A 27,094-nucleotide genomic window follows, 5' to 3' on the forward strand; every position below is an offset into this window, starting at 1 on the left:
AGACTGGAGGCAGTTACAAACTAGTGATGAAGAAAGCAAGGCATGCTATCAAAGAAAAGCAAAAAGAAAATCAACATGTTGAACCTCATCAAATGGAGACCATAATAAATACAAACACTCAAAAAAAGTCCAATCTTTCATGATATTACTATGCAAATCACACTCAGATTATAATCCTGTCTCTATGACACAGAGAAATGACTACATGTACTGGATACCAACTATACACCGGGTGCTACATGAATGAAGGCTCTGCATTCACTGTCTTGGTAAATCCCCACGACAACCCTCGTGCCACTCGTGTGATTTCCCCTAACACTGGTGTGGCGTTTCCTCTTTCAGATGGCTAAGTAACTCCAAGAGGTCAAGTTATGGAGGATGCGCCTGAACTCGAATTCAGGACTGGCTGACTCCCAAGACCTGTGAGCATGGAGCATACTCCCCTCTGTTCAAATGTCCACACTCCAAGGGCTTGTTTTTGTATAAGAAAATCTTGTTCTGGTCAGTTGGCTGAAGGTCGCAAGACACTTTAGCCCTAGTTAAATACCCTGTCTGCAGGCTGACCTAAGAAACATTTCAGCAGAGTCACGACAGTTAAAGCACAGCCAAACTGCACGGGAGGAAGCACACGGCACCACCGTATTTGGTGGGATCTTGCCCAGGTGATCACTCCTCTATCTACTTGTATTTCTGATCAAGAATATTATTATTTGCAGCTAAAATCTACTCCAGTAGTCATGTGCAGATGTGAGAGTTGGACTATAAAGAAAGCTAAGTGCCAAAGAATTGATGCTTTCAAATTGTGGTGCTGGAGCAGACTTGAGAGTTCCTTGGACAGCAAGGAGATAAAACCAGTCAATCCTAAAGGAAATCAACCCTGAACATTCATTGGAAGGGCTGATGATGAAGCTCCAACACTTTGGCCACTTAATGTGAAGGACTGACTCACTGGAAAAGATTTTAATGCTGGGAAAGATTGAGGGCAGGAGGAGAAGGGGACAACAGAATGAGATGGTTGGATGGCCTCACTGACTCAACGGACACTGGAGTTTGAGCCAGCTCCAGGAGACGGTGAAGGACAGGGAAGCCTGGTGTGCTGCCACCCGTGGGGTCGCAAAGAGTTCGACAAGACTTAGTGACTGAACGACAAACCTACTCAGTGCTCCCTCTCTGGTAGGCGTTATGCTAAGACGTCTACATGGATCGCCTCATGAGGCAGGTGCTGCCAGCTGCCCCCATTTTATAGATGAGAAAACTGAGGTACAGAGAGATTAGGAAACAGAACTGGAACTGGGGTTGGAGCCTGATCAGCCTAACCCCACCACTTTGGCATTCTGTTGCTTTCACCCATGGCCTGACATGACTTAATTGTGCTACAGGTTCACCACCTTGCAAATATCTTAAGACTTTAGTCATAAAATTCCCTAACTGCACAAATTGATACAATGATTGCTAACAGTCTAGCAAGTAAGTCTTACTTTTGCAAGAATGAAGAGCAGGGTCTTTCATTAATTAATTTTCCGGGATCCTAAGCAGCACTGTTTTTCTAACTCACCTGCAGGTGTATTCCTCCCATGCTGAGCGTCCGCCGGGCCAGGCACAGGGGTGCAGCCCCGCCCCCCCCCGGGTTCCCTCTGCCCCTCACCTTCGGCTGTTTGACCTTCTCTTTTCAGCATCTGGACAGCGCCTACGTATTTCTTCAGTTGCACTTTGAGCACTTCATTTTCTCTGTGGGCACAAGAATGTCAGAAAAATGTATTTTAAAATTGGCAACTTAGACCCAAGGAAGGAAGAGAATCTGCGTAAGGAAAATACACAGTGTGCATCTGGTAAATATTAATATATTCTGTTTTAGAGATCTTTGCTGGAAAGATAAGGTTAGCGAGGGCACGTTTGTGTAATGCCATCAAGAACCACTCATTCATGGCGGAAATAAGCGCTAATTGGTTTCAGCACCCACAAATTCAGGATGCTGGCATGTGCGGTCCTCAGGTTATTTGAATCTAACAACCTGTTAGGTGACGACTGTGTCAGGCACTCTAGTATTTACAGAAACTGTAAAAATGGACAAATTTACAGTATGTCCATTTACACAAATACATACTAGCTATTGTTTCCTTGGGGAACACTCAGTGTTTTTAGTAACTACTACACGTACTTGGACACGACTGAGTGACTGAACTGAACACGTATTAAACACTATTTGCCAGGCATCACATGAAGCCTTTATTATCTCATTCAAACCTTCCAAGGTACATATTAGCACACCACCACCCACTTTACAGATTCTCAAAGTGTGGTACAATGATGAAAAGCAGTTAACTGAGTCTACCTGCCCCACCCCTCTCCCCAGGTGAGACTGTAGGATGGAACTTGAAACTCGGGCAATGACAAGATCCCACTCCACTGACTTCACTCCCCAGGTACCCTGGCTGAGGACTAGGACATGAAAGTCAGGAGAGAAAAATACCATCTGCTGAGAATTTACCACATAGTTCAGACTTCACATGTGTGACCTCAGTGAATCAAGCACGCATATATACATTCATCCACTCTTCATTCAATGGAAGCATGCTTCTTAAGTACCTAACAATACGTCAGGTGCGGTGACCCTGTAACACCCTCCTCGTTCTGCAGGAGAGGAGCTGGGGCATGGAGACGGTCACATGGCCAACGCCAAGGTCATATGTAAGACACAGAGTCTGGATACAAACCCAGGTCATGGAGACGGTCACATGGCCAACGCCAAGGTCATATGTAAGACACAGAGTCTGGATACAAACCCAGGTCATGGAGACGGTCACATGGCCAACGCCAAGGTCATATGTAAGACACAGAGTCTGGATACAAACCCAGGTCTGTGTCTCCAAGGCCCCAGTGAGCGCTTCTCGGTCTCTCTTGGGATTTGAAACTGGTTTCTTACCTCAGCCCCAGAGACAAATGCCTCTTCCACACTTTCTGCTTCTACACATTCCCTATCCCACAAGGTTTTAAGCCTGAGTATTCTTACATATGCTGGAATATTGCCTTACGATGAAAACAGGTTTACGATTGGGTGTCTCTTATGATTATAAAAAATAAAACACTCATTGCAAAATACTCAATCAGAACACATTTAAGAAGGAATGTAAAAATTCCACTAAAAATCCTTGAAGTAAATCTCACTAACTTCTTAAGACTCCTGAGAGTCTCTTACCAGCAAGGAGATCAAAGCAGTCAATCCTAAAGGAAATCAAACCCTGAATATTCATTGGAAAGACTGATGCTAAAGCTGAAGCTCCAATACTTTGACCACCTGATGTGAAAAACAGACTCACTGGAAAAGACCCTGATGTTGGGAAAGATAGAAGGCAGGAGGACAAACAGACGACAGAGGATGAGATGGTTTGACGGCGTCACCGACTCAATGGACATGAGTTTGAGTAAGGTCCGGGAGATGGTGAAGGACAGGGATATGCTGCAATCTCTGGGGTCACGAAGAGTTGGACACAACTGAGAAAATGAATAACAACATTTTTACTTTCATTCTATCAACTCTCGCCTGAGCGTGCACACATATATACATCACTGAATATAATTATTCACAGGTGAAACACAATTTCACATGCCTCAAAATTTTTCTGTTTGAAGACTTTTTCCCTCTGTCTACTGTCCCACACATCCTTCTCCGTGGCAACCACCATTAAACATCTGGTACACACATTTCATGTCTCCTCCATGCTCACAGAGTCACTACAAACCCAATACACTCAGAGTTTACTTTATGCAACTGGGTCCTGCTATAAATTTTTCTACAACTGGTTTGTCTCATTTAACAATTCACCAAGGTAAGCTTCTGATTCCATCTATTTATGGATGGAGATGCCATTCCTTGGTAATAATATGCCACATATATGCTCAGTGGAAAAACTGCAGACTGCCAAACTGCAGACTGCAAATCACTGACTCTGTTTCTGATGCATCTTATTATACCTCAGCCCACAGAGATGGCACCTGGCATTGTGCTTTTCTGCACTGTATTTTGGCAGAAAGAACACAAGTACCAACTGCAGACATGACCATATACTGAGGTGTCACCAAGTTTCATCTCAGAAACTTGGAAAGAAAGTCAGACATGAAGGAGTTCCTTAATTATCCTCCTCCTCCTAGACAGCCTGTCACAAATGCTTCTCTTGGCAGCTGCACTTTCTCTGTGATACAAAGAGCCAGTGTCTGAAGGTAATAAACAACTAAGGAATCTCGAGATCTGCGGGCAGGAAAACACTGCCCAACGGACATGCTGACACAGCTACTTTTCCTGGATCCCCTTGCCAGCTCTTGTCATTCATCCAGCTTACTCCTAATCCCCTCGTGTGAATTCCAAGCACATAGCTTAAAATAAGGGAAAGAAATTGATATGCATCTCTGTATGGTCTGCAGTGCTGGAAAAGACTCTCAAGGGTCCCTTGGACTGCAAGGATATCAAATCAGTCAATCCTAAAGGAAATCAGTCCTACATATTCATTGGAAAGACTGATGCCGAAGCTCCAATATTTTGGCCACCTGATGTGAATAGCCGACTCATTACAAAAGACCCTGATGCTGGGAAAGATTGAGGGCAGGAGGAGAAGTGGGCAACAGAGGATGAGATGGTTAGATGGCATCATCTACTCAGTGAACATGAGTCTGAGAAAACTCCAGGAGATAATGAAGAATAGGGAAGCCTGGTGAACTGCAGTCCATGGGGTTGCAAGGAGTCAGACAAGACTTAGGTTGAACAACAAATGGCCTAATTTAACAATGATATGTTCAGAACGTTAGGCAAGAGGCAAGAAGAGGTAGGTTTACTCAGGCCCAGCGACTGGTGAGTTGGGTTGGGCTGTCAAGCCTCAGTTTGCCCAAGCACACCATCCAGGCCAACCCTCAGCTGCCTAGTTCATTGTCAACTCTGCAGCCAGCACTGAAATGTTCAAGAGGATGCTTTTCTTCTGGTTTGGAGGCATCTTTTAACATCTTGCTGCTGCTGCTGCTGCTGCTAAGTCGCTTCAGTCGTGTCCGACTCTGTGCGACCCCAGAGACGGCAGCCCATCAGGCTCCTCCGTCCCTGGGATTCTCCAGGCAAGAACACTGGAGTGGGTTGCCATTTCCTTCTCCAATGCATGAAAGTAAAAAGTGAAAGTGAAGTCGCTCAGTCGTGTTCGACTCTTCGAGACCCCATGGACTTCAGCCTACCAGGCTCCTCCATCCATGGGATTTTCCAGGCAAGAGTACTGGAGTGGGGTGCCATTGCCTTCTCCACTATTAACATCTTAACACTATCTAAATATTAAGGCTTCTATGGTGGTCCAGCGGCTAAGACTCTGCACTCCCAATGCAACAGGCCTGGGTTCGATCCCTGGTCAGGGAACTAGATCCCACCTGCTGCAACTCAGAGTTAGCATGCCCCAACTAAAGCTCCTGCATGCCACAAGAGAGATCGACCTAACAGGGGAAGATCAAGACCTTTAATACAAATCCAACTTTCATCAAAATGATGAGATATCGTGGAGAATACACTACAGATGGGCAGCTTTAGGAACCATAAATTCATCCCAGCCAACTTTGCCTCAATGAACTTGTTTGCCTTCTGCGGGAAAGGCACACTGTCAGGCCAGTAGAACTGCTCCTGACACAAACACGAACATCGGGAGGACCCACTGACTGCCCCAGAGAGGCAACTAGCTACGGATCCCGGGAAAGATGAGGCCTTTGTTTCCATTTTTATTTTGAAGTACTTATAGACCCAGAAAGTTGCAAAGACATTACTGAGAGGTCCTGTATACCCTTGGCCCAGCCTCCCCCAGGGGTTACACCTTCTATAAACTATGCTCTGATGGCAAATCCAGGATGCTGACACGGTCACATCATGCATGTGGTTCTATCCAGCCCAGTATTTTAACTGACGTTCGTAACAATCTGAAGATGAGATACAGGCTCAAATGACCACAGCAGGCAGACAGACGAGACTTGAGTAACCCAAATAAGACAAGAGGGTCTGGGGGCAGGAGCTGCCTTAGTGCCACTACTGAGCCCCTCGCCACAGCTAGAGACGCCGTGCACCACAGCTAAGACCCGATGCAGCCAAAAAAATAAACAAATAGATCCCTAACAAGTCAATGGCCCGAGAAAATAATTCCTAGGCTCTGAATGACTAATTTGCAACCAGCCAATAGAACTCTGGACTTCCCTGGTGGTTCAGAAGAATCTGCTTGCAATGCAGGAGACCTAGGTTCAATCCTTGGGTTGGCAAGATCCCCTGGAGGAGGAAATGGCAACGCACTCCAGTGTTTTTGCCCAGAAAATCCCATGAACAGAAGAGCCTGATAGGCTACAGTCCGTGGGGTCGCAAAGAGTCAGACTGACTGGGCGATTAACACACAATAGAACTTTAATCTGTAGACAAAAGAAGCATATAGAATGTATCAATCCTGATGATCAAATAAGAATGCCGTTTCCTCTGCCACCTCACCAGATGACAGGACGGGACAATGATTAAGTGCATCCCGTGAAAGGGAAGAGAAACCCGAAGACACCCCCCTCCCTGCCGCCTCTTTAGTACCCACCCAGTTCTTTCCACTCTTAAGCAGGGGTGGGGGTGGGATACAACTTCCTCACAGTTCAGGGAAAGAAAAAAAGAAAACACAGAGGATGAACTAGAACAGAATCTCCCAAAGCTGGTACATCCTGGAGATCGGCTGCGGGCTTCACCGAACTGTTCATATTTTAACGCCTAGGCAGTTCTTCTGGTATGTTTCAAAACACCAGTTTTCCATGTATGGCACATAAATGATACAGAGCAGCAGCAGTCCCCTAGCTTTTTGGCACCAGGGACTGGTTTTATGAAGAGTTTTTCCATGGACCGGAGGGTAAGGAGGAATGGTTCTAGTGCATTACATTTATTTGTGCACTTTATTTCTACTATTATTTACATCCGCTCCACCTCAGATCATCAGGCATTGGGAACCCCTGATATAAAGAATCCTTTGGAAAGGTATGTAAAAGTTTTTAAAAGTGAGTGGATTGCACGATAAGCATTATGGAATGAGTAACGGGCAGTACACCACGTGGTGAAGACCACGAGAGCAGTGACACATCTGAGGAAGAGAACCTTTGCTTTAGAGAAAATAAGCAAATAAGGAGGGGACCTTTGCTTACAGAGTCCTTTCCAAATTGTATTCCCAGGGATGACAACGGATTCCAAGACAGACAGACGGAAGAAGAGAGTTAGAGATGTTTAGAAACATTAGAAAAGTTCTGTCGCCCTCCCCCTCCTCCCCAGGGCTTCTCAGAGCCCTCAATATATTTATGTACACTGAGCGTCTACTAACTCCTCAAACCGAATAGTTTGTGAAATGCTGCATTTTCATACTGGGCACAGCCCTCTAGAAATGGGAAAGAAATTCTAGGGCAAGAAAACCATATCTCTGATAGAAAAGCACTGTCCATGTGGGCATGGCAGAGATGGGCATTTATGATGCTTCCACCTCCTTGAAAACCCTCCATGCCAGTTAAGACATAAGAGGCAGCTCAGTGCCAAGACCTCCTATGGGGAAAACTTCATTCAGAAGCTCCCTCCATGGAAAATAGGAAATACACTTTCCTACCTGCAACACATTTTCTACCTGTACAGAATGAAGCAGGGCAAAGGCTAACAGAGCTTTGTCAAGAGAACGCACTGGTCATAGCAAACACCCTCTTCCAACAACTCAAGAGAAGACTCTACACATGGACATCACCAGATGGTCAATACCGAAATCAGATTGTTTATATTCTTTGCAGCCGAAAATGAAGAAGCTCTATACAGTCAGCAAAAGACCGGGAGCTAACTGTGGCTCAGATCATAAACACCTTATTGCCAAATTCAGACTTAAATTGAAGAAAGTAGGGAAAACCACTAGACGGTTCTCGTATGACCTACATTGAATCCCTTACGATTATACAGTGGAAATGACAAATAGATTCAGGGGATTAAATCTGATAGACAGAGTCCCTGAAGAACTATGGTCAGAGGTCTGTGACACTGTACAGGAGGCAGTGATCAAGACCATTCCAAAGAAAAATGCAAAAAGGCTAAATGGTTGTCTGAGGAGGCCTTACAAATAGCTGTGAAGAGAGGCAAAAAGGAAAGATATACCCAAATGAATGTAAAGTTCCAAAGAATAGCAAGGAGAGAAAAGAAAGCTTCTTAAGTGAACAATGTAAAGAAACAGAGGAAAACAATAGAATGGGAAAGACTAGTGATCTCTTCAAGAAAATTGGAGATACCAAGGGAACATTTCATGCAAAGATGGGCACAATAAAGGACAGAAATGGTATGGACCTCACAGAAGCAGAAGATATTAAGAAGAGGTGGCAAGAATATACAGAAGAAGTGTACAAAAAAGATCTCAATGACCCAGATAACCATGATGGAGTGATCACTCACCTAGAGCCAGACATCCTGGAAGGCGAAGTCAAGTGGGCTTTAGGAGCATCACTATGAACAAAGCTAGGGGAGGTAATGGAATTCCAGTTGAGCTACTTCAGTGCTGTAACTCAGTATGTCAGCAAATTTGGAAAACTCAGCACTGGTCACAGGATTGGAAAAGGTCAGTTTTCATTCCAATCCCAAAGAAAGGTAACGCCAAAGAATGCTCAAACTACCACACAACTGTACTCATCTCACACACTAGCAAAGTAACTCTCAAAATTCTCCAAGCCAGACTTCCACATTACGTGAACTTCAAGATATTCAAGCTGGAATTAGAAAAGGCAGAGGAACCAGAGATCAAATCACCAACATCCGCTGGATCATCGAAAAAGCAAGAGTGTTTCAGAAAAATGTCTACTTTGTCTTTATCGACTATGCCAAAGCCTTTGACTGTGTGGGTCACAACAAACTGTGGAAAATTCTGAAAGAGATGGGAATACCAGACCGCCTTACCTGCCTCCTGAGAAATCTGTATGCAGGTCAAGGAGCAATAGTTAGAACAGGACACGGAACAATGGACTGATTCCAAATTGGGAAAGGAGTATGTCAAGGCTGTGTATTGTCACCCTGCTTATTTAACTTCTATGCAGAGTACATCGTGTGAAATACCAGGCTGGATGAAGCATAAGCTGGAATAAGTTGCTGGGAGAAATATCAATAACCTTAGATATGCAGATGACACCACCCTTATGGCAGAAAGCGAAGAAGAACTGAAGAGCCTCTTGATGAAAGTGAAAAAGGAGAGTGAAAAAGCTGGCTTAAACTTAACATTCAAAAAATGAAGATCATGGCATCCGGTCCCATCACTTCATGGCAAATAGATGGGGAAACAATGGAAATGGTGACAGATTTTATTTTCTTGGGCTCCAAAATGAGTGCAGATGGTGACTGCAGCCATGAAATTAAAAGACACTTGCTTCCTGGAAGAAAAGTTATGACAAACCTAGACAGCATACTAAAAAGCAGACACGTTACTTTGCCAACAAAAGTCCGTCTAGTCAAAGCTATGGTTTTTCCAGTAGTCATGTACTGGAAAATGTACATGTGAGAGTTGGACCAGACTGCCTTACCTGCCTCCTGGGAAATCTGTATGCAGGTCAAGAAGCAACAGTTAGAACTGGACATGGAACAATGGACTGGTTCCAAATTGGAAAAGGAGTATGTCAAGTCTATATATTGTCACACTGCTTGTTTAACTTATACATAGAGTACATCATGTGAAATGCCAGTCTATATGACGCACAAGCTGGAATCAAGATTACCAGGAGAAATATCAATAACCTCAGATACGCAGATGACACCACCCTTATGGCAGAAAGTAAAGAAGAATTAAAGAGCTCTTGATGAAAGTGAAAGAGGAGAGTGAAAAAGTTGGCTTAAACTCAACATTTAGAAAACAAAGATTATGGCATCCAGTCCCATCACTTCATGGCGAATAGATGGGGAAACAATGTAAACAGTGGGAGATTTTATTTTAGGGGGCTCCAAAATCACTGCAGATGGTGACTGCAGCCATGAAATTAAGACACTTACTCCTTGAAAGAAAAGTTAAAACCAACCTAGACAGCATATTAAAAAGCAGAGACATTACTTTGCCAACAAAAGTCCATCTAGTCAAAGCTATGGTTTTTCCAGTTGTCATGTATGGATGTGAGAGTTGGACTGTAAAAAAAGCTGAGCATCGAAGAACTGATGCTTTTGAACTGTGGTGTTGGAGAAGACTCTTGAGAGTCCCCTGGACTGCAAGGAGATCCAACCAGTCCATCCTAAAAGAGATCAGTCCTGGGTGTTCATTGGAAGGACTGATGCTGAAGCTGAAACTCCAATACTTTGGCCACCTGATGTGAAGAACTGACTCATTTGAAAAGACTCTGATGCCAGGAAAGATTGAAGGCAGGAGGAGAAGGGGATGACAGAGGATGAGACGGTTGGATGGCATCACCGACTCAATGGACATGAGTTTGAGCAGGCTCCAGTAGTTGGTGAAGGACAGGGAAGCCTGGCATGCTGCAGTTCATGGGGTCGCAAAGAGTCGGACACAACAGAATGACTGAATTGAACCTGCAACACAAGAGTATTCACCTCCGAGAGGGGCTCTGAACATTCAAGGGGTTGCAGACATGGCCTGCTCTCGTTCAGTCTACACAAGAGCTCTGCGAGAGGGGTTACTGTCCCCGACTTTTATTACTTGCATTTCTACAGGGGAAGGAACTGAAGCTCAGAGAGGTTCAGCGGTCAATAAAAAAGAATTCACACTGTTATACTAGTCAGGGCCACCATTCACACTCATGTCTCTCCAAGTCAGTCCACGTCCTTTTCCTTTCAACCATACGATTGCTCTTGCTGGGTCACCAATAATGCCTCATGAGGTTGGTTGTACTGTGCCCATTTTTCAGATGGGAAAGCTGAGGCCCAGAGAGTCAAACAACATAAACACATCTGGGATTCAAACCCATGTCCTTTAACTCCAAAGTCTCTAGCTGGAATTATAAAAATTCAGGGAATTAAATGAACAGGACAAAGTTGAAAACGTAAAGCCTTCGAGGGAGTCCACTGGGAAATGAGAGAGGATGAGCATAGGTCTGCAGGATCTCCTGGTTGGACGGCCTGCTGTGCAAACGTGAACAGGATTCTCCTGACCTGCCAGCTTTGCTCAGAGGTTAAGGGACTGTCCTAGGGTTACACAGCTCAAGCCTCTGCTGCCCATCAGCAGACCGCTCACAAAAGGAAACAGGGGGTCCGAGGTGAGCTTTTTCTAAATATGAATCAACAGCCTCAAGAACTGTTTATCTTTTGAGCCAACAGCTCCACTTCTAGGAAACCATGCTCAGGAAATAAGGGAAGTCTCAAAACATACACATGCGGATGCTGTAAATGTTATCAGAAAGAAATTGGTTACAAATTACCTGCTGACATTGGGAGAGTGAAGAGGCTGACATGGTTTATCCATCTGTAATAAGACACTGTTTTTTGTGATGAATATCATTGTTGTTGTTTGTTGTTTAGTCGCTAAGTCGTGTCCAACTCTTTGCAAGATCATGGACTGTACCCCTCCAGGCTCCTCTGTCCAGGAGGACACAATTCTTCCCAGGCAAGAACACTGGAGTGGGTTACCATTTTCTTCTCCAGGGGATCTTCCCGACCCAGGGATCGAACCCATGTCTCCTGCACTGACAGGCAGATTATTCACCATTAAGACACCAGGGAAACCCTAATGAATATACATGTCTATTAACATGGATAAACACTGACGATACAGGATGACGTGAATGCAGCAGAGAACAAAGAAAGTATGTTTAACCCCTCAGGTATATTTACTGGCATATATTTCCATCAGATGTCAAAGAATCCACCTGCAATGCGGGAGACCTGGTTTTGATCCCTGGGTCAGGAAGATCCCTTGGAGAAGAAACAGCAACCTACTCCAGGATTCTTGCCTAGAGAATTCCATGGACAGAGGAGCCTGGCAGGCTACAGTCCATGACGTCACAAAGAGTCAGACATGACTAAGCGACTTTCACTTTTCATTTGCACTAGAAATATACATGCCAGGATATTGGGGCTTCCCTGGTGGTCCAGCGATAAAGAATCTGCCTTGAAATCCTGGAGAAGTGGGTTCGATCCCTGGTCGGAGAACTAAGATCCCACATGTCATGGAGCAACTGAGCCCGAGTGCTCCAAATACTGAAGCCCACATGCCACAACTAGAGAGTCCACGAGCCACAACAAAAGACTCCACATGATACAACAAAGATCTGGGTGCCATAACTAAGGCCCAATGAAAGGAAGGAAGGAATATACACACCGCACAATATTAACAGAGCTTGTTTCTGAATGATGAAATCAGGAGAAAGAAATTTTTAATATGTCATCAACACACTTCACTAGCAGACTAGAAAAAAACAATATATGAAGACTAAGAGCAGACCTACAAAACACAAGAGCAACTGTACGGCTAACACCACACTCAGTGGCAAAAGACTGAACGGTTTCCCCGTGCAACCTGAGAACAAGCCAGGAAGCCTCTCTCAGCTCTCTCTTCTGTTCAGCACAGCACTGGAGGTTCTACCTAGTGAAATTAGTTTGTTGTTGTTGTTTTTTAAAAAAAATAAAGGATGAAGTACACAGGTGCAAGTCCAATAAAAACATGTCCAGGATCTGTGTGCTAAAAACCATAAAACACGGGTGTAAGGAATCAAAACGGAACTACACGGATGTAAATAACAGGTTCAGAGGCTGTAAGACTCAAAACCAGTAAGAGGTAAGATGTCCATCCAGACTGATCTATAGACTGAATGCAAGTACAACAAAAATCCCAGCAGGATGTCTTACACATATACGTTAGCTGATTCTAAAATTCACACAGAAAGGCAAAGAAACTACAGAAGCCAAAATCATTGTGAAACAGAAGCAACATTCAAAGGACTCACACTATTCTAAGACTTTCTATACAACTTCAATCAAGGAACATAACACAGACCAAGGAAAGACACAGATCAACAGAACAGAGTCCAGAAATAAATTCGCACGAATACGGCCAAATAATTTTTGATCAAGGTACAAGAGCAGTTCAGAAACAAGGATGACCTTTTCAACAGTTTGGAAACAGCTGGCTATTTATACACCAAAAAATAAACTTCAACTAATACTTCACACCTTATACAAATATTAAGTCAAACTGGAAGATAGATAAATGTAAAACATGGAAGTACAAACTTGAGAAAGTCTTCATGCCTCAACGGGGGTTGGCAAAGAGTTCTTATATTTAACACCAAAAGCATGAGCCATAATTAAAAAAATAAAAGTTAATCTTGATTTGCTCTGTGAAAGTCATTGTTAAGAGCGGAAGAAGACAAGCTGCAGATGGGAAGAAAGTATTTACAAATCAGATAAAGAATTCCTATCTGAAAGAACTCTCAGAACAAACAAACAAAACATAACTAACCACAAAAAGGCAGGAGAGGAGGGCAAAAGACCTAAACAATTCACCAAAGAAGATAAACAGACGGCAAATAAGCACATGAAAAGATGCCAATCATCAAAATCCCTGAAACAGCACTATGAATCTAGTAAAATCACCTTAAAAAATCAAATGACAACATCAAGTACCGGGGGGATCTTGAAGCAACTAAAACTCTTAATTCCACTGTGCAGGAATACACAAAAGTTTGGTGACTCTGGAAAACAGTAAAACAGCCTTTTAGAAAGCTGTCCTATGACCCAGAAACTCACTTCTGAGTATTTTTCCTGGGGAAATGACCTTTCATTTTTCACACAAAGATCTCTCCATGAATGTTTACAGCCACACCAGGCATAATCACCAAAAACGGCAAACAATTCAAATGCCCTTCAATGGGTAAATGGTTAAACCCTGGTCCATCCATACAAAGGGATACTGCTGGTCAATAAAACTGAATGTGTTATCCAGGGATGTTATGACTTGGATGTATCTCAGAAACATCCAAATAAAAGAAACCCGTCCCCAGAAGTTATATAGTGTATATAGTGATATATATACATATAGTGATCTCATGTATTTGACACTCTAGAAAAGCGGAAACTACAGGGGAGAAGGATAGGTCATTGGCAGACAAGAGTTAGGCATATGGGCAGAGACCACAAGGGGGCCGTGGGGGAGACCTTCTGGGGGTGATGAACTGTCGTCTCCAGACTGCGGTGGTGGGGTTACATTCTTCGATGTACAGCTTACAACTCATGCCAACTGAACACCTTTAAAACTTGAATTTAACTGTATGGACATTAAAACCAAAATATTTAGTGAATAAAAAAAAGAGTGAGACAGGAGGAGGAGACTGACCAGGGGCCATCACACGGGCACCACACAGCCACGGGCGTGCCAACTGCGGAGGGGTGGGGCGGGAAGACAGAAGAGAGCAACAGTGAAAAAGGGAGCATCTGACAGAGCAGACTTGGTCTGCCCGCTTTTCTCTCTTTTCAATTTTTATTTTTGATTGTGATAAAGTACACGTGACATAAACTTTACCGTCTCAACCACCTTTAAGTATATGGTGCTGTGGAGTTAAGTACCTTCACGTTTCAGCGCCCCCATCAGCACCACCCATCTCTGGAACATTTTTCATCTGAAAAACAAAAACTCCACACCCATTCAACAATAGCCCTCCATTCCCACTCAACCCCGACAGCCCCTGGCAGCCACCATTCTACTTGCTGTCTCTATGATTTATCTCCTTTTAAGAAAGATGATCAAGCAAATGTTACTGTCGACAGGGGTGCAGCTTTGAAGGTGGCTCTGATGAAAGGAGACACCAATTCGAAACTCAGTTTGAGACGTGGCTCCCAAAGACTCGTGAGGCAGAAACGAGCTTCACACGAGGACATCAACACAAAGAAAACAGCCGAGCCTGGCTTGCTCTGGCTTCCAGCACACAGAGGTCCATACACTGCGGCAGTTCTGTGCAACTTCAGGGCAGTGAGGGCTGCGGAATTCAATGGAAGCCTGAACTTTCCTTCCCGAGATCCTGACTCAACTGCAGAATCAAAAACCAGCTTAAGACTTCCTGGTGGTCCAGTGGTTGAGAACCCGCCTGCCAATGCAGGGGACACAGGTTCAATCCCTGGTCCAGGAAGATTCCACATGCCGCGGGGCAACTAAGCCAGTGTGTCGTAAGAGAAGCCACTGCAACGAGAAGCCTACACGCCACAGCTAAGGAGTAGCCCCCGCTTGCCGAAACCAGAGAAAGCTCCCTTGCAGCAGTGAAAACCCAACAAAGCCAAAAAGAAAGAAAATTATAAAAAATAAAATTTTAAATTTAAAAATCAGTTTATGTTCCGTTCCAGATTCAACTGTTTTATTACCCCTTAATTGTCTGGAAATTGACTGCTCACATCCAGAGCATAAGATGCCTTAAAATCCAAACAGAGCAGGTGTGAACGTGGCCAGACAATTGGATTTAACCTCTACTGAACGCATCACTAGTTTAACAAAAGCATCAGCAGATGGGGGTTAGAGTGTTGGCTACAAAAAGGGATCAATTCTCTCATGCATTCAGCAGGTATTACTGACTGCCAGGCATCGATCGAGGTGCTGAAAACACATGAACAAACAAAAAGGACAAAATTCCCTGGCCTCTCTGAGCTTCACTTATTCCCCCACTTCTTTTAATTTTTCCTTTTGAGTAGGTACAGGCTGCCAAAGTTGAAAAGTAAAGTAAGATTCTATTCCAGACATGCATAAGACTTGTCTCCAGGAGCTAACCAGACTCTGGGTTCCTGGTTAGCCTTAGCCAGCTTTCCCTGGACCCACCACCCAGTTCTCCAACTCACACCTGATCTTGTTTCTTTTCAAGCCTCACCTACCCACAGCCCCAGAGCTTCCCAGGTGGCGCAGTGGGAAAGAACCCACCTGCCAATACAGGAGATACAAGAGATGTGGTTCAATCTGAGGTTTGGGAAGATCCCCTGGAGTAGGAAATGGCAACTCACTGTATCCTCGCCTGGAAAATTCCCTGGACAGAGGAGGCTGTCGGGCTACAGTCCACGCGGTCACAAAAAGTTGGACACAACTGAGCACACGCACATATATACCCGCAGCCCCCTCACCAACCTATTCTGAAGTCAATCTCAGACACAGAACATCATCCATAAATATGTCAGGATTTACCTCTCAGCGGTATGGAGTCTTTATCTGAATCTAATCCCCACACCAGCATCACACCTAAAAAAGTAACCAAATACCCACTGTTCCCAATTGCTTCAGGCTTTTAGTTTCTTCAATCAGTACTGGACTTATATCCTGGCAGGCTTTTACGGTAAAGCACTGAATCCTTTATATGCATAAAGCCAAAGAGGAAGCAGGTTGTCTGGCTAGAGAGTTACCCACGTCTGGGTTCACATACCCTTCCTGTCCCTTCCAGATGGGGGCCAACAGTTCTCTGAGCCCAGGACTCCTTAGTTTCCAAGTAGGAGGTGAGGAGCCTTGCAGGGCTGAGACGAGAGACAGTGGGTATAAAGTCAGTGACCAACACTCAGGCACTCACTCACAGTCATTCCTCTTTCTCTTTAGGAATATGCGTTAGACCCAAATCACACAAAACCTGGGCTCCTGACAATGGCTGTGCTTTAAAAAGTGTGTTTTCCCCAGGACGCCCAAAGGGGGACTCTGTTCTCATGACCAGCACACGTTACCCTGAGGGGCTTTTACCAGCATCGTCATCAAAAAGCACCCACTGAACAAAGGCTGATGTCGGGGGTGGCGGGGCGGGAGGTGGTTCAGGCAACCACCACGCAGAACAGACAATCAACTGGAGGAGGCAGCAGAGGAAACTGGAAACATCTGGAAGCAGACAAAGCTGGGCGCAGCTCTCAGCTCCAGGTCTGACCAACTCCTTGATGCCACCATAGCGGTGGTGGTGGAAGGAAGAGGAGAGGGCACGGTGGGGGTGGTGGTGGCAGCACCATTGAAACCCTTACGAGGGGCTCACCGGGCACCAAGCGCTGTCCTGCACACTGCTGTGGCGAGCCAGCTCTGGACTGTCCCCCAGAGACCCCAGTGTTAGCAGCCATAAGTAATAACCACTTCTTGAACTGAGTTCGGATGGGTCTTACTCACTCGTTTCCAATAGCAGAAGCAAACTGTCAGCTGTGAGATCAGTTATTAACAGACTATGAGGGAGGCTCACGGGGGAGGGGACATATGTACACACAGAGCTGGTTCACACTGCTGTGCAGCAGAAACTAACAACATTGTAAAGCAATTACCCTCTGCTTAAAAAATAAATAAATATGCAGAGGGGAAGATGTATGGACAGAGTAACATGGAAACTTACGTCACCATATGTAAAATACAAAGACAATGGGAATTTGCTCTATGACTCAGGGAACTCAAACTGGGGCTCGGTATCAACCTACAGGGGTGAGACCAGGAGAAAGATGGGAAGGTGGTTCCAGAGGGAGGGGACATGCATACTGATGGCTGATTCATGTTGATGTTTGGCAGAAATCAACAAAATTCTGTTAAGCAATTATCCTTCAATTAAAAAAAAAAACTTTTAAAAATATGTAAAAGAAAAAAAAAATAAATAAACATCCACACCTGGTAAGTCACTTCAGTCATGTCCGACTCTTTGCAACCCTATGACTGTGGCCTACCAGGTTCCTCTGTCCATGGGATTCTCCAGGCAAGAATACTGGAGTGGGTAGCCATGCCCTCCTCCAGGGGATCTTCCTCACCCAGGGATTGAACCCTCGACTCCTGAAACTTCAGCATTGGCAGGCGGGTTCTTTACCACTAGCGCCAAAAATAAATAAGACATAATACTGATGTAGAGAATAAAAGAGAGAGAGAGATTATGACAGCTACCCGGGATCTCTCCAGCTTCTGCACGTTCCCTCCCTCCCTCCTCTCGCCTCTGGTCACCAGATCCTTGTCTTGAGGACACCCAGGCAGGCTGAAAGAGGACCACACAGTGAGGCAGGAGTCTGCCAGCAGCCACTTGAGTAAACTTAAGAGGCAGGTTTTCCAAGCCCAGCGAGCCTTGAAATGAACTCAACTCCACCCAGTGTCCTGACTACATCATTAGACCTTGAGTAAGAGGCACCAGCTAAGCTAAGTCCAGATTCTCGACCCACAGGAACCATGAGATAATAATCAGGTTGTTGAGAACTTCCCTGGTGGTCCAGTGGCTAAGACTCCATGCTCTCAACGTCGGGGGCTCAGGTTCCCTCCCTGGTCAGGGAGCTAGACCCCACACGCCGCAAAGAGTTTGTAAGTCACAACGAAAGATCCTGCATGCTGCAATTGAGACTCAGCGCAGCCAAATACATAAATGTATCCCTTAATTGTTTTAAATAAATAAACGTGTTGTTTTAATCTACTAAACTTTGGGTTACTTTGTTACACACCTGATAATTAATGTAGCTTTACTTATTATATTCATTTAACCCTTAGAACTATTCTATGAGGGATTTTGATCCTCAAATTCGGGCCAAGGAACAGGGAGGTAAGAATGACAAAGAGGACAAATAATGTGCCCAAGGTGACTCATTCCCGACCCCGCGAGTCCCTCATCCGTCAAAGCCCTGCAGTCTGGGCGACTTCACCTCTAGACAAGTGTGTGCAAGGGTGGCGTCTCTCTCTGCAGCTCCATCTACTCACCTAAACAACAGAAGAATAATGAGAGCCTCACCAGATTGTCGCAGGAGCTATATAATTTATTCAACAGAGGCTTTCCTGAAACCCACTGTGTATTAGGTATTGTTTTGAAAACAGAAATGGAGGTGGGAACGCAAAGACCAAGTCTCTACACTCACAGAAGTGACAGTCACAAAGGGGAGGTAGTCAAACCAGCCAAGCCACAGGCTTTGGAGAACAATGAGAATTATCAAGAGTGAAAGCCACACCTGGTAGAACAGCTAAAACCCAGAACACCGGCAACTGCAAAGGCTGGAGAGGCTGTGGGGCAACAGGAACCGTCATTCATTGCTGGTGGGAATGCAAAACGCTGACAACCACGCTGGAAGACAGTCTGGCAGCTTCTCACAAAACTAAACACACTCCTACCATGTGATCCAGAAATGACAGTGCTTGGTGTTTACCCACAGGAGTTAAGAATGCGTATCCCCACAAAACCTTGCACACAATATTTAACAGTTTTATTCACAGTTGCCAAAACTTGGAGGTAATCAAGATGTCCTCTGATAGGTGAATGGATAAACAAATGGTCTATCCAGACAGTGGAATATTATTCAGCAGTGAAAAGAAATGAGTTATCAAGTTATAGAGAGACATGGAGGAAACTGAAATGCATATTGCTAAGTGAAAGAAGCGAATTTGAAAAGGTTACTAGCTTCATGATTCCAACTATATGACACTCTGAGAAAGGCAAAACTTGAGACAGTAAAAAGATCACAGACGTGGTTGACGGGATTCAAGACAGGGATGAATGGGTGAAGCACAGAAGACCTTTAGGACGATGAAACTGGCCTGTGTGAGAGTGCGACGGTAGACACACATCTCCATCTGTCCAAACCCACAGAATGTCCACCATCGAGGGCGACCGCTAATGTAAACACAGACTCTGATTGGTAATAAAGGATCCACATTGCTCATTGATTGTAACAAATGTAGCCAACTCAAGCCAAGATGCTAATAACAGAGGAGCCTGGGGAGGAGGGCACTGATGCATATGGAAACCTTTGCGCTATCTGTTCACATTCCTGTAAATCTAAAACTGCTCCCCAAAGCCTACTAATGTAAAAATACATAAATGAAGCAGGAGAAGAAGATACAAAGGGTATTTTAGGTTGGGTCATCTGAGAAGGCCTTTCTAAAAGGTGACAAAGAGGCAAGACCTCAAGGAAGTGTGACAGTGGGGGAAGATGGCCTCTGGGGACCTTGCAAAAACCCAGAATCCGACTCAGCTTGTCTGGGTGGAGCCTGAGAAGGCGTTTCGACCAGGCCCTCTAAAGACGCCAGTGTTACCAGACCTTGGACCACAGGTGGAGCAGTGACGCTCTGGGCAGAGAAACAAACCAAGGGAAAGCCCCAAGGCCAGTGCCTGGCCTGTTCCTGGAACTCGGGGAAGCCAAGGAGGCTGGAGCAGGTGAGGAATCATGAGGGACCTCGAGGTGTGAACCTCAGTCTAAGCCCCAAGGGCAGCCAAGAGAAGGTGGTCAGCAGGGGCATGGCAGGCTATGTGGGACAAACAAACAGCAGGGTAGAGAGGGGACAAGTGTCAGACCAGAAGGAAGCTGCCGTGCTCCTCCATGCAGGGAAGAGACGACGACGGCCAGGACCAAGGCCTGGGGTGGCGGCAGCTGAGACAGAGATGCGTTCGGGTCTCATCTCTAGGATTCCAAACAGCCCTGCCAGCTCCCACCCCCAGCCCCAGACACGCCTGTGGGCCACCCTGCAGTTTTAAGGCATCAGGAAAGGAAGCAAACCATCAAGGAGGGGAAAGTACCTCTCGAACAGCCTCCAACGACTGCAATAATTAATGTGTGTAAGTCAAAGCAATTATGCCTGCCCCGGGAACAAACAACCGGCAGCCCCAGACAGCACCACTCAAAGGGTAATTACTCAAAACAAAACCAACGAACCTGTTGAGTGCATTTGGTAATTTGCAGGCATCAAAGCATTACAGAGAAAGGCAGGAACAGGAATTCTGCCTTCCCCCGGCCAGGCGTGGGCCCCAGGGTAGCAAAGAACAGACCAGTCTGCTAGGTACCAATCCATAACCACACCCGATTACTAGAAGAACGTGGCTCAGCGACCAAGCTATCCGACAATGATGTCCCAAGCGGGCAGCAACAAAAGACAGGAAGGGAGGCATAAATCCCCCACCTCTGTGGTGTCTACAGTCACCCCCAAGCTCACTGCAAAGTAACACAAAAACACACATTTTTCCAAAACTGTATGTGTGTTCCTCAGACCTCCAACTCCAGTCACACCTCCTTTTGGAGGGCACACAACCTCACCCCTGTTGTTGAAACGAGCACATGTATTTCTGCATCGTCTTTTGCAGGGCATCTCTGTGTTCACAGCGACTAGAAGCTAAGGCTTGTCCAGCACTGACTGGCGAGGAGGGCCGGGGAGTGGGTCAGGCAGGCCCTCAACCATCTACAGACAGACAGATAGACAGACAGACACACACACACACACACACACAGGCGAGGAGGGCCGGTGAGTGGGTCAGGCAGGCCCTCAACCATCTACACACACACACACACACACACACACACACACACACACAGGCGAGGAGAGCCAGGGAGTGGGTCAGGCAGGCCCTCAACCATCTACAGACACACACACCCCTACACACACACACCTACACACACACACCTACACACACACACACAGGCGAGGAGGGCCGGGGAGTGGGTCAGGCAGGCCCTCAACCACCTACACACACACACACACACACAGGCGAGGAGGGCCGGGGAGTGGGTCAGGCAGGCCCTCAACCATCTACACACACACAGGCGAGGAGGGCCAGGGAGTGGGTCAGGCAGGCCCTCAACCATCTACACACACACACACACACACACAGGCGAGGAGGGCCGGGGAGTGGGTCAGGCAGGCCCTCAACCATCTACACACACACAGGCGAGGAGGGCCGGGGAGTGGGTCAGGCAGGCCCTCAACCATCTACACACACACACACACACACACACACAGGCAAGGAGGGCCAGGGAGTGGGTCAGGCAGGCCCTCAAGCATCTACACACACACACACCTACACACACACACACACCTCCAAGGGGATGCGGGGGCAAGTGACAGGCGGGCAAGAGGCCGGGCTAGGATTAAAAGCCGGGAAGTGTGACTCTGAGTCAGAACCAGACCACTCCTCTCTCCACAGGAAAAAAAAGCACAAGAGGTTTGAAGCAATAAAACCCAGCCTGGAGAATCCCAAGGAGCCTGGCAGCCTACAGTCCATGGGGTCACCAAGAGTGGCATACGACTGAAGCAACTTGGCACACACAGTCAACCATCACCCAGGCAGTGAGGGGCAGGGGAGGAAGCAGAGGATGCCTTCAGAGCACGGCCCCCAGGCCACAGCAGGGGCTAGGGGGAGCCTGCCCCAGACTTTCCCGAGGGCCACTGACCCCACCCTGTGGCTCAGGGGAGGGGCTGACGCAGAACCCACCCCCACCCAGGGATGTGGCCACCGGCTCCTCACCAGCGCCCACACCAGCCGGGCTCTCCCACCCACTCCAGCTCCCTGGTGATCACCGATGAGTTCTGCAGGAGTCTCCCTGGAGGCCGTCTTCTCTCTGAGCTCTGCCGGTTGACCCCGAGTCCCCCTTCCGGGGTTTGTGACCATCCCCCCTTCTGCCCCCACCTCACCCCTACAAGCTCCAGGCGCAAGTCTAAGCCTTTACTACCCCTGGCTGGGGCTGGTCTCCCCCAGTGAGACCTTCAGGGGAGCAGCTGGAGCTTCCCTAGCTTGTTTCAGCCCCTGTAACCATGAAGTATGCATCACCACGGTCCACACTTGCGGGGCTGGCGGCCGGTCCAGGTCACTCGGGAGTGGAGTTGAGACTGGCATCTGGGCAACTTCAACGTCCAAACCCTCAAGTGCTAGGCCAGGGTTCTGGCAACATGGTCAGAGGAAGGAGGTTCTCTGAGAGCAGAATCGGCTGGAGGAGCTTATTCAGAGGGCAGATCTCCCCTATTCCTGCTTGCTCCTTCCTGTTCAGTGAAGGCCACTGGAGAGAGAAGATGAGTGGGAAAGGGACTTCTCTGGTGATCCAGTGCTTATGAATCTGCCTTTCAATGGAGGGGACATGGGTTCAATCCCTGGTCAGGGAACTAAGATCCCACCTGCCACGGGGCCACTAAGCCCACACGATGGAACTACTGAACCCACACTGTACAGCCATGCTTCGTAGCCAGAGAAGCCCCCCACATGCCACAACAAGAGAAAGTGTGTGAGCCACAGGGAAGACCCAGTACACTCGTAAGTTTTGTTTTGTTTTGTTTTAAATAAGATTGTGAGTCTTAAAAAAAAAAGTGGGGGTGCGGCGCAAATACCTGAATACACAGCAGACAACGGGAGACAGGCTTCCTGCTGTCCGAGGAGGGAGTGACAAATACATACAGGGAGAAACCCAGAAGTCAACACCATGGTGTTGGACTGCAATTCAAGATGTTGGTGTAAACTCATGGGGTCATTTCAGAAGGGCCTGGATGCCAGTTCAGAAGCGTTCCCACTAGACAAATCTGGGGCAAGTTGAACATCTAAATAGTGACAGTAAGAGATTGTGAGCTACTAAATGAAATAGGAACCCAGGAATACAAAAATGAATAAATGGAGCATTTAATGTATTAGGTATGCATGTGTTAGTCACTCAGTCATGTCTGACTCTTCGTGACCCCATGGACTGTAGCCCGCCAGGCTTCTCTGTCCATGGAATTCTCCAGGAAAGGATACTGGAGTGGGTGGCCATTCCCTTATCCGGGGGATCTTCCTGACCCAGGGACCGATCCAGGGTGTCCTGCACTGTGGGCGGTTTCTCTACCATCTGACTCCCCACTGGCTTGGCCAAGAAGCTCGTTTGGGTTCTTCCATCATATCGTATGGAAAAAACTCAAATGAGCTTTTTGGCCAAGCCAATATAAAGTGATGTTTACACAGGCTCTAACTACTGCCCCACAAAACACACACTAATTGCAAAGGGGAAAAGAGGAACTTCACAGAGGAGCAGGGGGCAGACATGACCTTAATCGGAGGATCAGAGTTAACACGATCGTAGGAACAAACTGAGGCCTTGCACTACCCGTCAGGATGCTCTGAGAAGAACACACATCACCTCTGTGATATTAGCACCACAGACACAGAAGCTGCACCTCTGAGGAAACAGCAGACAAAGCAAACTGAGGAAAAGGCTACAAAACAAACCGGCCTGTAATCGTCAAAGGTGTCAAGGTCACGACAGGCCAGGAAGGAGAGAAACTGCTCCAGACATGAGAACCCTGACAGTCACATGCCACAAGTCAGTCTGGACATAATCAATCTGCCAGCAGAGGCAAAGTGTGAGAGCTGAACAGGAAGGGAGGGCTCAACGGTAGGGATGCGTGGCTGTGGATTTTCCGATTGTGATTGTTGTGCAGTTGTGAAGGAGAAATGTCCTGTTTGTAGGAGACACATCCTAATATTCTGTGATTTGAAAAACAGTGAAAAGTAAAAAGCAGGCCCCCAGGCCCTGCCATCAGCAGACAGGTCCTGGGGTGGGCCTGGCCCCTGCATTTTAACCAGCTTCCAGGACACTACCAGGCCACACTTAAGCCCAAGGCCCACACACCGCCCTGTGCGCTCCCCTACATCCCAATCGGATGAAGAACCCAGAAAAGCGAGGATCCTCCTTTGAACACTCTTCAGAAAACAGGGGTCTCTTCTCACCCCAAGATATCTGACTACTTCTCCTTTCTCTGCAGCTATATTCACCAAAAAGACAGGGCCGGGGCTGCCAGGGAACTCAAGTTCCAGGGAGTCGGCATCTCTCCTTGATTGTTCTCTCACCTGGGCTCTGCAGCATCTCACCTGCCAGCTGGAGGACGTGGGGAGCCGTAAAAAGCTTGTTTGATTTTTAGGACTCACTCCCCTGTTCCCATCACTTCACTGTTTCTTTTATAAACCCCATCTCATTAGCCACCTGGTAAATCCCCCACAGAATGGCATGCTGGCCCCTGAAACTCATATCCAGAGCCAGGGAAACAGCCCAAACAACTCCAGCAACTCATGAAGGTAATTAATTGCAGATGACACACACCCAAAATTATCCTGAGTACAACAGGAAAATCACAGGGTTCCAAACTTAATAGCCAGAATCATATTAGACTGTCATTTCACTCACTCAAAACTTTTTAAAGTTACCTTCTTGGTGCATTTATATATCAAGCAGGCAGCTCATTGCTCACTTCAGTCCTCAGTGCCATTAAAAGTGCTTGCTTTGAGGTCAGAGAGGCCTAATGTGAATGCTGGCCCAGCTTCTGTGTAACCTTAGGCAAGTCCCTTGACCTCTCTGATTATGGTTTAAGCACCTGCAAAATGGGATGGCCAAAGTACCTACTTCAGAAACTAGGGAGCAGGAAAAGAAGTGTGGTGCAAATGCAAATATACACAGATTGTCAACTACAACCAAAGGAGACTCCTAAACAAAACCAAAACCTTCCTGGTTTCTGCCATTATTGCAAGAGGCCAGGAGACTGAAAGAAGGGCTGTTACAAGCTTAACACACTCTGGGTGTTTTCAACCCTCAACCAACCCAGTCCCCAGTGACAAGGCTCCCAGGAACCACAGGGCCTTGTCCCTATCATTCCCTTTAATCAGCTTGTGGAAACCCCTTCTCCAGACTGAGAATGAATCTTTGAGCCTTTTTTCCCATCCTTGGAGGTGCCGGTGCTCAACCCCACTGCCAGTTAACAGCCCCACCTCGAGGCATTCAACAGTTCAGACGGGGGGAGGGGGGGGGTCTCAACAACTGTTCCATACCCTTTCCTTTCTGTTTGGACCTTCTGAGAGACACCCATCCTTTTCTTCTTAGTCCCTGTGCTCCTATTCATCTGTTGGGCCAAGATTTCCTAAAAAAATTCCATGCTGCTAGTTCTTTCTTCCAAAACGGGGAAATAATTCCAGAGTCTGATTACAGCAGCAACAGCAACAACCAAAACAGCCACCTGGGTAAATTAAATGATCATAAAACATCTTTTATCTGTTCTCTTAGCAAAACGAACTCGAACACTAGTCATTCATCCCTATTAGATCAGCTGCCACCTTCCTTGTGGGCAAAGTCTGCACAGACACTGGCAGACTCCACAGTGCACCTCACACCAACATGCAAAGAGAGCCTGGAAAGCCTCTCCCCAGAATTAACCAGCACCCTACAAATAAAGAGGCCCTCTAGTACAGAGGAGCCTGGCGGGCTAAAGCCCACGGGGTGCAAAAGAGTCGGACAGGATTCTAGCAACTAAACAACTACAGCATTAGGCTAATAATGGAGGCCCAAGGCCTACTGTCCCTCACGCTAACATCTGTTTTATCTGTGAACAAATCCAGTGGCTAAAGATGGAGATTTGAACAAGATTTCGAAGTGATAAATAACATGGTCGTCCCTAGGCACCCAGCTGTTCCTAACTCTCATACATTACTGGGATCCACCCCAACTGGAGGCAAATTCTTTATAGTTGATTTATGCAATGCCTTCATTCCCTAATCTGGTTGACAAAGCCAGCCAGTGCCTTTTTGCTTTCACAGAGCGGGAAAACAATTTACCTGGACAGCAAAGCCTCAAGGCTTTACTTAAAGTCCTTCTTACTTTTCACAAGTCCTAAAGGCTGACCTGAATAACAGACGGCTTCCCAGAGGCTCTACTCTGTGGCCCTTGGTCCCTCCCAGGCCTCCTCACAGGAAGACAGCATCCACTCACCAAGACTTCTAGCTCTAAAAGGACGCGAGGTCGCCAAGAGAAGCTGCAGAATGTCCAAACCCAAGACTGGCATCTGTGTGTGCTCAGCTGCTAGGTCGTGTCTGACTCTTCTGTGACCCCATGGACTACAGACCACCAGGCTCCTCTGTCCACGGGATGTCCCAGGCAAGAATACTGGAGTGGGTTGCCATTTCCTCCACCAAGGGATCTTTCTGACCCAGGGATCGAACCTGCATCTTATGCGTTGGCAGGCCAATTCTTCGCCACTAGCGCCACCTGGGAAGGTCATCTGATATTGAAACAAAGGCTACAATCTAGATCCAGACCAGGTTCATAGCATCCTGAGTGTCTCAAAACCCAAAACTAGATGCCAGTTAAGAGGTTTTCTCAGGCTGGCTTGCCACTGTTAGAATTGGATTCCAAATTTTTTCTGTTACAACCAAATCCCTGTTCATTTTACTAGGAGAAAAAAAATAATAATCACCATCCCAACTCAATTCTATGGAGAGAACAGGATGAATACCCTTTAAAGCCTTAAAGGAAAGTTTAATGAAAACTCCTGCTCTGAGGCATCCCAAATATCAACTACCAGCTTTCCTTGCCACGCGTGACAAAGAAGGGAATGGCCCTGGGATCACCGCTGGCCCAGAGGGCAGCACAGCCAACAACCACGCCTTGCAGCACGAGGACCCTCTC

The 27,094-nt window shown here is 46.6% G+C and overlaps 1 protein-coding gene across 3 annotated transcripts in view; it reads right to left on the minus strand.

Moving 5' to 3' along the window:
- Nucleotides 1-27,094, minus strand: part of SNX29 (sorting nexin 29) — a 591,844-nt gene that overhangs the window by 371,392 nt on the left and 193,358 nt on the right. For all 3 annotated transcript variants that reach the window (XM_070363126.1, XM_070363128.1, XM_070363127.1), the window contains one exon: nucleotides 1,646-1,728. In XM_070363126.1, the coding sequence (XP_070219227.1) occupies nucleotides 1,646-1,728 (83 nt within the window). The remainder of the gene's footprint in view (nucleotides 1-1,645; nucleotides 1,729-27,094) is intronic.

The sequence above is a fragment of the Bos mutus genome, chromosome 25, assembly GCF_027580195.1.
Source record: "Bos mutus isolate GX-2022 chromosome 25, NWIPB_WYAK_1.1, whole genome shotgun sequence".
Lineage (NCBI taxonomy): Eukaryota > Metazoa > Chordata > Mammalia > Artiodactyla > Bovidae > Bos > Bos mutus.